This window comes from Antechinus flavipes, chromosome 3, assembly GCF_016432865.1.
Source record: "Antechinus flavipes isolate AdamAnt ecotype Samford, QLD, Australia chromosome 3, AdamAnt_v2, whole genome shotgun sequence".
NCBI lineage: Eukaryota > Metazoa > Chordata > Mammalia > Dasyuromorphia > Dasyuridae > Antechinus > Antechinus flavipes.
The window spans coordinates 153,800,141-153,813,144 of record NC_067400.1 but is presented as its reverse complement, the minus strand read 5'-3'; the positions used below and the strand labels follow the sequence as shown (position 1 = coordinate 153,813,144).

At 30.6% G+C, this 13,004-nt stretch overlaps 1 protein-coding gene across 1 annotated transcript in view; it reads right to left on the bottom strand.

Moving 5' to 3' along the window:
* Nucleotides 1–13,004, bottom strand: part of PCCA (propionyl-CoA carboxylase subunit alpha) — a 459,620-nt gene that overhangs the window by 426,532 nt on the left and 20,084 nt on the right. Inside the window, exons 3-4 of the mRNA XM_051984074.1 lie at nucleotides 5,540–5,587; nucleotides 5,344–5,412 (exon numbers count right to left, since the gene is read on the bottom strand). Of these exons, the coding sequence (XP_051840034.1) occupies nucleotides 5,344–5,412; nucleotides 5,540–5,587 (117 nt within the window). The remainder of the gene's footprint in view (nucleotides 1–5,343; nucleotides 5,413–5,539; nucleotides 5,588–13,004) is intronic.

Here is a 13,004-nt window from a genome sequence, read left to right as displayed (position 1 = left end):
TACCTTCCTATTTCTTAGCCAGAACCAGATAATTTTGATACTTTACTGCTTTATGATATAGTTTTTAAGAATTGGAACTGCTAAACCTCCTTCCTTCATATTTTTAAATTATTCTCTTTGATATTATTGACTTTTTATTCTTTCAAATGAATTCTTTTTTTTTTCTAATTCAGCAAAATAATTTTTGGTAATTTATTGGAATGGCACTAAATATAAAATCAGTTTAGGTAAAATTGTCGTTTTTCTTACATTGACCCTGCCTATCCATGAACAGTTAATATCTCTCCTGTTACTACTTAAATAGGACTTGATTTGCAGGTTTTTAAAAATAATTTTGTTTCTATAATTCCTCAGTTCATTTTGGCAGGTATATTTCCAAATATTTGATCTGTCTACAGTTATTATACAGTTTTATTGGTGATACATAGAAATACTGATGATTTATGTGATTTATTTTCCTTCCTGCTACTTTGCTCAATGTTTCAAATAATTTTTTTAGAGTCTCTAGAATTTTAAAGTCATCATACTGTCTTGAAAAAGAGATAGTTTTATTATTCATTAACCATTGTGATTCCATTTTTGTTTCTCTTAATGGTATTGCTAGGATTTCCAATATAGTATTGAATAATATTGATAACATTGGACATCCTTGTTTGATTACTGAACTTACTGGAAAAGCTTATGTTCTATCCTCATTAAAATAATGGTTACGGATGGTTTTAGAAAGATATTTCTTATTATTTTAAAGAAAAATCCCTTTATATTTATGATTTCAAATGCTTTTAATCGGAACAAAGAGTTGTGTTCTATCAAAAAACTTTCTGCATTCATCGATATAATAACTTGTTATTAATATAACTTGTTAAGTTAAACCAAATTTACATGCCTGGTATAAATCCAACTTGGTCACATTTATTATCTTTGTAATATAATGTTGCAGTCTCCTGGCTATTATTTTATTTAGGATTTTTCCATCTATATTCATTAATGAAATTAATCTATTATTTTCTTTCTCTGTTTACTCTTCCTTGTATAGGTATCAGTATCATATTTGTTGTATAAAAGGAATTTGATAGGACCCCTTCTTTGCCTTTTATTCCTATGCCTATCATTTATTACTGTGTAATATTGGAATATGTTGATTTTTAAATGGTTGACAGAATTCACTTGCAAATCCATCTGGTCCTGATGCTTTTTTCTTAGGAAGCTCATTTATGACCTATTCAATTTCTTTTGTCTAAAAAAGAGGTTGGGAATGGCTGAATAAGTTATGGCATATGAATGTTATGGAATATTATTCTCCTATAAGAAACAATTATAACAGCCATAAGATGATTTCAAAAAGGCCTGGAGAGGCTAATAGGAACTGATGCTAAGTGATGTAAGAAGAATTAGGAGATCATTGTATAATGCAACAAGATTATATAATGATCAATTCTAATGGACCTGGTTCTTTTCAACAATTTGAGGATCGAGGCAGTTCCAATGATCTTGTGATAAAAAGAACCATCTATATCCAGGGAAAGGGCTGTGGGAACTGAGAATGGATCACAACATAGCATTTTTATTCTTTTTGTTGTTGTTTGCTTGCATTTTATTTTTTTCCTTTTTGATTTGATTTTTCTTGTGCAGCAAGATAATTGTATAAATATGCATATACAGGATTTAACATATATTTTTTACCATGGATTATTTGCCATCTAGGGGACAGAATGGGGAAAAGGGAGGGAAAATTAGAATACAAGATTTTGCAAGAGTTAATTTTGAAAAACTATCCATGCATATGTTTTGAAAAAAAGCTTCAATTTAAAAAAAAATGAGTGATTCAGACCAATTCCAATAGATTTATGATGGAGAGAGGCATTTTCATCTAGAAAGAGAATTATGAGAACTGAATATGGATCATACATAGTATTTTTACCTTTCTTGTTGTTGCTTGCTTTTTTTTTCTTTCTCACGTTTTCCCTTTTTGATCTCATTTTTCTTGTGCAGCATGATAAAGGCAGAAATATGTTTTGAAGAATTACACACCTTTAACCTATACTGGATTACTTGCTGTCTAGGGGAAGGATGAGGAGAAAAGAGGGAGAAAAATCTGGAACACAAGGTTTTGCAAGGGTGAATGTTGAAAACTATCTGCATGTATTTTGAAAATAAGAAGTTACTATCAAAAAATTTTTTTAAATAAAAAAACAACAGGTCTATTTAAATATTCTATTTCTTCTGATAATGTAGGCAAATTTATATTGGTATAAATATTCTCCCATTTCACTTAAATTGTTAAATTTAATGGCATTTAACTGGGCAAAATAATTCCTTATAACTACTTATTTTCATGTTCATTAGTGGTATATTAACTCTTTTCATTTTTAATACTAGTAATTTGGCCTTTCTTTTCAATGATTTTTTTACACTCAAGTTTACGTTTAGGATTTCCAATTTAGTGTTTAATTGCGGATTTTCAGTTTCTTCTTTTTCTAGTTTCTAAAATTGCACATTCAATTAAGTGGTCTACTCTTTTTTCTATTTTACTAATACAAATATTTAGAAATAAAATTTTCCTCTGATCACTACTTTTGCTGTATCCCATAGCTTTTGAAATGTCTCATTTATTGTCATTCTTTTCAATGAATCACGGCTCTATAATTTGTTCTTTAACCCACTTTAACCCACAAGTTGTTTAATCTACAATTAGTTTTTAATCTGTTTCCATGATCCCTTATTAAATGTAACTTTTATAGTAGTGTGAGCTAAAAAGGAAATATCTAATATTTCTGCTTTTAACTGTAAAATTTTTATGTTCTAATCTATTGTCAATCTTGGTAAAGATAACAATGAACCACTGAGAATAAAGGGCATATTTTCTTCTATCTCCCCTCAATTTTCTCCAAACATTCATCACATCTAGCTTAGCTAAAATTCTACTCATTTCCTTGACTTTTTCCTTACTTATTTTTTCATTGGATTTATCTAGTTCTTTATAGGGGAGATTAAAATCCCCCAGTATTGTAGTACTACTATTACTCTCTTCAGCTGAAATTCATTCAACTTTTCTTTTAAAAATTCAGACACTTGTTCGTAAAGTTGTAAACTGATTAACCATTCTGGAGAGCAATTTGGAACTATACTCAAAGGGCTAGAAAACTGTGCACACCCTTTAATGCAGCAGTGCTACTATTGGAACTATATTTCAAAGAAATCATAAAAAACAGAAAAGGACCTAAATGTCCAAAAATGTTTGTAGCAGCTATATTTATGGTGGCAAAGAATTGAAAAATGAGTGGATGACTATCAATTGAGGAATGGTTGAGTAAGTTGTGGTATATGAAATAATGTATTACTGTTCTATAAGAAATGATGAACAGTCTGATTTCAAACTGATGCCAAGTGAAGTAAGCAAAACCAGGAAAACATTGTACACAGCAACAGCAAGATTGTATGATGATCAACTACAACATTTTGGTCTTCTATAACAGACCTAGCTTTTCTCAGCAACACAATGATGAGTCATGTGGAATTATAAAAATATATATATATACACGTGTAACCTAAAAAATAAATAAAACTTTAAAAAGAATTGAGGAATAAAGATTTAAATGTTATGGTATTTGGTGCATATAGGTTCAGTATTGATATTACTTCATTGTCAATGGTACTTTTTATCAAAATGTAATAACATTATTTGTCTCTTTTTAATTAGATCTTCTTTAACCATAACTTTGTCTGAGATTATAGCTGCCACCCTCACCTTTTTTGCATCAGCTGAAACAAAAATAATTCTATTCCAACACTTCTTTTTAATTCTGTCCATCTCTCATTCTTAAATTTGTTTCTTGTAAACAAAATAGTAGGGATTCTGATTTCTAATCCTTTTGGCTATCCATTTCAATTTTACAGCTGAATTTATTCTATTCACACTGAAAGTTGTAATTATTTGCAAATTTCCCTGTACCTCATTTTTACTCACTATTATTTTTCTCCGACTCTTTTTTTACCCTATCCCTATTCTTACCTTCTCTTCTCATCTTCCTATTCCTTATTCTAATTTTTATTCTAACACACACAAAGTGTGAGTAAGAAAATAGAAAGAAAGCAGTTCTGATTAAGCTACTGTTTTAACAGCTAAAGACGTGACTATCGATTTCAATAGTGGAAGAAAATTACTTACAATATAAAAACAGGATAAAAAATCATATATGCTTCATGACGTGACTAAATTTTTGTATATGAAAAACTAAGAATACCTGGTCATGAATTTTTTTAACAGAGTTTTGCAAATTCTGCCAAAATGCTACTAAATGATCAAGACTTGAAAAAAGTAAGAAAATATACTCTAACATATTTAACATGTATTGGTCAACCTGCCATCAGGGGAAGGGGTGGGGAAAAGAAGAGGAAAGTTGGAATAAAAGGTTTTGCGATTGTCAATGCTGAAAAATTACCCATGCATACATCTTGTAAATAAAAAGCTATAATAATAATAAAAAAAAATTAAAAGTAAGAAGAGAACTCCAATGGCCCTTGGAACCCAAATGCTCTTTCCCAGGAAAAACAGTCAGAACTGGCAAGGTTTTACTCTCAATAAGTTATATAGCTTCTGCTATTATGTTATATGTTAGCCTTTGGAAAGAGTCTTGAATTTGAAATTTCAAATGATACACATTAGTTCTCAAATTATCTGATCCTGGATAATAAACAGACAAATAGATCAATGGAAAAATAGATATGCAAACAGTCAAACAAATGTATATGAAAAATTAATGTTGATGAACTTAGAGAAAATTAAAACTGGGCAAAATAACTATTTAGTAAATGTACTCATCTGACTTCTTACATTTTTTAAAAATAGTTAAATGTCTCCTAAAGTCAACATATGTTATGAGGATTGGCCTTTCCTCAACATTGAAATCTATTAAAGTAAATTTATACACATTTCAAAAAGTAAATGAATTAATGACAAATATGCTATTCCTCTCCCCTTCTCCACCCCAAAAAGGGAATCCTTTTAATGTTACTTTTCCTAAACCCCCAAAGATAGCACAATTATTAAAAAAAAAAAATAACAACAATTAACATTTACATAGTACTTACTATATAGTAAGTATTGCTTTAAGCACTTTACCATTACTGTCTAATTTGATTCTCCAAATCATCCAGAGAGGTAGTAAATTATTGTCCCCATTTTACTGATCAACCAATTGAAAAAAAAAAAAAAAAGGCTAAGCAGCTTGGCCGGGGTCACATAGCTAATAAGTCTGAAGCCAAACTTGAACTCAGATATTCTTGACTTCAACATAAAAAAAAAAAAGAATTTTTTTTTAAGGAAAGCAAAAATATACTTACAGAACTGGCATCGACATCACTATGTATAGCAACTGTCTTGATGCCCATCTTCTTGCATGTTTTAATAACCTATTTTAAAATACAGTATATATTAACATTAACATCGTAACAAAATGGAAATTAAGAATGGTAAAATTCATGAGAATTAAGTCTCATGGGAAGAAAGAAAATAATAGAAATTTTTAAATCTACTCACCCTACAAGCAATCTCTCCTCTATTAGCAATAAGAAGTTTGTCAAAAGTCTAAAAATAGGAGAAGAAAAATCAGAAAATGGAACAATTTTTTAAAACATTTATAAGAATTATTTAGTAAGAATAAGTCTTTAAGATAACTAAGATAAGTTGAAGAAAGCTGTCACATTAGAAAAAGAAGTTTCTTTATTCAAGAGTTATCTACACAATGAATACATATAAGTCCAGTCCCAATCCCCATGAAACTAATAATATGAAAATATTGATTACTAAAATTAATCATAAGTGACTGCTTCCAAATAAAAGACATTGGGGACAAGTTAGTAGGGTTTGACAATTTAAAAATTCATATATGACAACAAATGTAAAAAATAATTGAAAGATTAGGAAAAATACGAATAGCAAATAATGCAAATTAACCCATATAAGAAATATCTAAATGACTGTCACAAGCCACAATGAATAAGTGGTGAAAAGATAAGAACAGTTTTCAAAAGACAACGGAGAGAGAAGATTTTAAAAATGAGATTTGTGATAGGGAGGCAGGGAAGTTTGTGGAATGTCGAATATACCAAAGCAGATCTTACTATAATTTGTTTGGGCAAGATTTGTTTGGGGAAGGTGTTTTTAATCTTTAATAAAAGGAAAGCTGTCTAGTAGGGCTATATTTATAAACTATTAAGTAGGCTAGTAGTTATATATTCAAAAATAAATGTCACACAAAAACTAAAGACATCAATAAAAGTTTATAAAATTAAATAAAAACAATACTTGGAAATATTTAATTTTATGAGAGGACCAGTATTGTCCTAACACAACTTTCTTGCCACAGTTTTCTGGTATTATGAATATAATAAGATCCAATCACATGTAGCCTGGGTCTCTCACACTTGATGGGTACCTTTAATTTTTTTACATTTAAAATAATTAATTTCTTAATATATAATAATATTATTTTTCAAAAGACTTAATAAATAATGCAAATTTTAAAAGATAATTCAGAGTGCACACTCATTGCAATGCTATCAAGAAAAGAAAATATATAAAAGAATTCTTATGTTATATTTTGAGGGAGGGATATAAGACATGATATGTTATAATTAAAAATGAATTATGTAAGCTTAGTTGTATTGATATGAGGTTTCTAACAAATATGTAACTCATTTCAGAGAGGCTATATTTTAAAACATTAAAGTCAATTCCCCCAAATCAAAGCATACAAGCAAAATTTGAGGAAGGAAGAAAGAAGGAAATGGGCATTTATTAAGTGGCTAATCATTTGATCTTCACAACAATCCTGTGAGGTACATGTTATTATGATCTTCATTTTACAGTTGAGAAAAAAGACAAAGTTATATTAAGTAGCTTTCTCGGGGTCATTCAGTTGAGGGTCTCAAGTCACATTTGAACTCAGGTCTTTCTGACTCCAGGCTTAGCACCCTATTCACTTTAACACCTATCTGTCAGCAACAATGCTTCAGATTTAGATAAACACAAAATTTATTTAAGAGAGTCACCATAGGATATAGATGACAGTCAACCTCAGAATCAAGAGGAACAGAATAGAAGCTTTGATAACAATACCTACTGGATGAATAACCTGGGGAAAAACCACTTAACTTTTCAGCATCCCCAAGCATCTCTAAAACTATAACGTTGTAGAACAGTCACATTTGATACTGCATAAAATTAAATGTTATTTAAACTGGTTAATAACTAATTTTATTTCATTCTCTGAAATTTATGGAATTTTCAAATGATACACATGGGACCTTGATCAAAGGACAAATAAATATAGATTTTAAAGTAGGTGAAGCACCAAAAATTCTCAACAGACATTTACAGTAGCTCTGTAAAGATGTTAGTTATGCTTCTGACCAAAACTTTCCTACCCTAAATAGATTATTTCATACAGGATTATGATACTATATAAATAAAGAGATTTCAAATGCTCAACTCATTCTACCATTAAACTAAATTGTATAACTTTAGGCAAAGGAATAAAGATAAATGTCACTGACAAAAAAAGAAATTGGTTACAGCTCCAACTAGAAATCATTATGCTAACAAAAAAAAGTAAAAATTGAAATCACAACAAAATTGTGAAATATGCACCACCAATTTCTTTCCTACTACAAGAGCACGTTAGATGAGTCCATAGACTCATTTAAGATCAATTCAACAAACATTTATTAAACACTGAGATTAAGACTGCTCCTATATCATTTGCTAATTATTAATACCATTTATAATTAATTGATTTTGCCCATAACTGCTTATGTCACAGTTTTTTGTCTTTGCACTTAGTTCAGGGACATAAGTGACTTTTTCTTTGTCTTTGAATTTAATTCAGAGTTCAACTATCCTGCAACAGGTTAGGTTTTAAAATCCAGTTCTCTTGCCTCAAGGAATATAACTGCTTAGCAGTATGTGTGAAGATAAAGAGAATTTGGGCCTGATATCTTCACTCCATCCAAGTTATCCTTCACTGATATTTGGTTTGCTATCCACAAGTCTGGTCTACTAACTTACATGTGGAATCAAAGAAAACATTTTTTAGTCTCATAAGAGAAGCTGCTAGCCCATTACCAAATTTACAATCAATCATGTTGCTTCCTGCCTCTCAGCTTTGTAACCAATCATTCTGCCTTTAATCATATGATGTCATCTACCTCGTTCTTGTTCTTTGTTCCATATTACCTAAAACTTATATAAAGGAATCTCCTTTTGCTTGAGATCTTTGGTATTGATGAAGGTAAGCTGTTATGGGCCAGAACTTGAAACAAGGTACTAAGTGGAATTGAGGAGACAATAGTTAAATCTAGTTTAGCATTGATTTAATCCTACAACAAATAATGGTTTCTTAGTGATATAATGATTGGTTTATACTCAGTATAGAGCATATAAGCTAGGAGCCTCAGTTAGGTAGATTCAGAGAAATTGGAGAGAAGGCAAAGGACTGGAGACAGGAGCTCAAGCTCTCAGAACTAAGGAGACATATAGACCTCTAAGAAAGCTAACAGGGCCCCAGTAAAGGAGACAAGACTTTCAAAGAGATAATAAAGGATTTGAACTTTAACACCTGGCTGTACTTGTGGAGATTACTGAACTGTAACGAAGGCTGCCTCCAGAGTCCCCAAGAAAACCTCAACAGAGAACATTACATTTTAGAGAGAATACTAGAGGTAAGCTCTGATCCAATGATTGATAGGTAACATGTCCTTGCTAATAAATGCTACCTTATGCAAAGATCTGCCTCATTTGACCCTTTTGTTAAAATCCAATCATGACAACATCTACTATGTACAATTCATTTAGACTCATCAGAGTCTAGATGATAGAAAGACAAAAATGAAACCAACAATCCCAGGCCTAGAGAAATTTATTTTCTAATGGGAACATGCATTATAAAGTAATGGTAAAATAAGGTGAGGACAGGAAAAAGTTAAGAGTTGGTGCTAATGTAAATGTAGAAAACTTTTGTGGAAATTCTCAATGTAACATTTGGGATTTTGAAGAAAATAGTTCCATAAACTAACTAGATTAAAAATTAGAGGAGAAAAAGAAATGAGATTAAGAGAGAGTTTCCCTGAGTAGATGCCCACCAATTGGAGAATGGCTGAATAAATTGTGGTATATGAATGTTACAGAATATTATTGTTCTGTAAGAAATGACCAGCAGGATCATTTCAGAAAGGCCTGGAGAGACTTACATGAACTGATGCTAAGTGAAATGAACAGGACCAAGAGATCATTATATACTTCAACAACAATACTATATAATGATCAATTCTGATGGACGTGGCCCTCTTCAACAATGAGATGATCCAAATCAGTTCCAATTGTTTAGTAATGAAGACAGTCATCTACACCCAGGGAAAGAACTATGGGAAATGAGTGTGGATTACTATATAGAATTCCAAATCCCTATATTTTTATCCACCTGCATTTTTTATTTCCTTCACAGGTTAATTGTACATAATTTCAAAGTCTGATTCTTCTTGTGCAGCAAAATTGTATGGACATGTATACATACTTATATTTAACATATACTTTAACATATTTAACATATATTGGTCTACCTGCCATCTGTGGGAGAGTGTGGGGAGAAGGAAGGGAAAAATTGGAACAAAAAGTTTTGCAAATGTCAATACTGAAAAATTACCCATGCATATATCTTGTAAATAAAAAGCTATAAATAAAAAAAAATATATTAAAAAAAAAAGTTTCCATTCCTTGCCTTCACAATGGGTGAAGAAAGGATGAGAGAGAAAGAATTTGGAATTTTAAAAAAATTTTTAATAAGTGTTAAAAAATAATAAACTAAGAAATAAAAAGCACATAACACAACATACATATACACTCATCACATTTATGTAAGACCATACTGTGCTTATTTCCTACTATCATTTATTTCTCTGAAGGTAGATAGCTTCTTCTTTTGTAAGTCCAAGTCTTTACATGTTTTTCTAAAACAATTAGTTCACCATTCCCTATACCACAGCAATAATACTCTTTTCTGGATTCAAACAGCATTTTGTTTCACAAGATCTTTAGGATTAATTTGGGTATTTGGAATAGTCATTTTGCACTTTATTATTTTATGGAGGTATCTCCCTGCTTTTCTAAAATCATTGAATCACTCATCATTTCTTATAGTACAGTAATATTCTATCATCAACATGTACCACAATTTGTTTAGTCATTTGCCAATAGGCAACCCCACAATTTCCAGTTCTCTGCCACCACAAAGAGAAGTACATAAACATTTTATGTTTCCATTTTCTCCAATTCTTTTGGGAAACAGACCTAATAATCGTATAGCTGGATTAAAGGATATAGGCAATTTATTACTTCTTCAGGCATAATTCCAAATCTCTCTCCAAAATATTTGGATTGGTTCATAGATCCACCAACAATGAATTGAAGTCTCAATTTTCCCACATTTCCTCCAACATTCATTTGTCACTTTTCTTTTCAATCATTTTAGCCTATTAGGTATAATATGATATCTTAAGATTGTTTTAATTTGCATTTCTCTTAACAATAGAGCATTTTTAATATGACTTTAAATTGTTTTGATTTTGCTCAAATTCTTTAACCATTTATCAATTGGGAAATGACTTGCATTCTTACAAATTTGACAAAGTTTTTTACATAGCTGACTATGATTTTACAGAACTGACTATAAATATCCCTCTCATTTTTCTGCTTTTTTTTCTGATCCTGGCAATATTTGTTTTCTTTGGACATTTTTTTTTAATTTAATGTAATCAAAATTATTCATTTTATCTCTCATAACACTATCTCGTTTGTTCATAAATTGCTTACTTATCACCAAGTCTAACACATAACACGTTATATGTTCTTTAAATTTTCTTGTAGTATCTCTTTTTTATCTAAATCTTGTAACCATTTTGACCTTAACTAGGCACTGGTCTCTGCCCAATTTCTGCCAGAATGCTTCCTAGTTTTCTCAATGTTTTTTGTTTTTCTTTTAAAGCAAACAAAAGAGAACATTATCATATGTCCAGCAAAACATCAGGGATGATTCAAAATATTTAACAAATTACCAGATCAATAAAGTACACATGTGCGTGAATATATATTTATTTATTTTATAAAGAAAAAATTATATTTGCAAAATGTCCATTTTTTCTTTTCTTCATTTCTCTGCTAGGCACCTTTTTTATTCTCCCCCACCCTAACTCCCCTCTCCAATTCCAACAAGCCACAGTTAAGAAAAGATATATTTATGTATACATATGTAGATATATACATACATACACACACTCACACACACCATACACATATATACCTATCCCTGCTGACTTTAAATTCCATAATTTGGCTTGCAATTACTTAACCTTCTCCTACTCAAGGATCTCTTCCTTGTCTTCTTTCTTTACCCTTTGCTTCCCCATCCATCCATCCCTCCCCCTTTATTTCTTTTGTGTGTGTGTGTGTGTGTGTGTGTGTGTGTGTGTGTGTGTGTATGCAATGTTGCCAATTGAACACATTCCCAATGTGAGTAGGTTTTTAGAACTATGACCCCTCCTTACCCCTCTAATGGCTCTGCATCTATTCTTCCTCAGCACCTCATTTGTATGATTTTTATTTTTACCTTAACTGCCACTTTTTCTTTTGAGTTACCCTATTGTTGAGGTGAATCTTAAATATATAGTATACATTTCCTATGTAAAATGAAAAAAAGTAAACAATTTGTACATTTTTTCTTTTTTTAAAAAACTTTTTTATTTTTAAAATATATGCATAGACAGATTTCTTTCTTTTTTTAAAATAGCTTTTTATTTAGAAGCTATATGCATAAGTAATTTTATAACATTGACAATTGCCAAACCTTTTGTTCCAATTTTTCCCCTCCTTTCCCCAACTCCCTCCCCCAGATGGCAGGTTGACCAATACATGTTAAATATGTTAAAGTATACAATTTGTACACTTTTAAAGCATTTGTCCATGTTGAGTTCCTTAAAAATGACCTCTGATATTGGCTCCCATGTTAAAGTTTTTAAGTTCACATTTGGTTGATAGAAAGTTCTGAAAGTCTGCAAGTTTATTGAATGTCCATTTTTTTCTCATTCAAAATTATAAATAATTTTTCTGGATATGACACTTTTAGCCACAGGCCTAGTTCTATTAATTATTAGTAGACATGATTTCACAATCTATAGTCCTTTATTGTGAATGCTGATAAGTCTTATACCATTCTAACTGTAGCTTCAGCATATTTGATTTTTTTTGTTTGTTTCTTGCAAAAATTTCTCTCTGATCTTGGGGTTTCAAAATTTGGCAATATTCCTATGCATTTTCCCCAAAGGATCTCTTTGAGATGGTGATAGGTAGATTTTTTCTATTTCTACTTTCCCCTCACACTCTTATCACTCCAAGACAATTTTCTTGGATTATTTCCTGCATTATTGTGCCAAGGTTCTCTTTTTGGTCACAACTTTCTGGCAGTACAATTATAATCTCTTCTTGATTTGTTCTCCAGGTCTGCTGTTTTTCTTATCTTTTACATTCTGTTCTATTTTCTCATTCTTTATAATCTGTATTGTTATTTCTTGGTCTCTCATAGCTTCACTGGCTTCCCCATGCCCAATTCTACTTTTAAAAGCATTATTTTCATCTTTGAGACTCATACCTTATTTTCTTGTTGGTTAACTTTTTTTTCATAATCTTGTTTTTATTGGATGATTTTTTTTTTCTTTTTTAGTTTTTCCTCAATGTCTCTCATTTGATTTTTAAATATTTTTTTGAGTTCTTCTATAAATTCTCTTTTTGGGGTAGAAGCTTTTTTTTTTTTTTGTTAAAATGTCTTCCTCTGAAGATGAAGCCTGGTTTTCCCTGTTGCCATAATATATTTCAATGGTGGGGTTCATATTTTTTAAGAACAGGTACTAGTGTAAGCACCTTTAACCCTGGGGTGGGGGGACAGTATCTCAAGCTT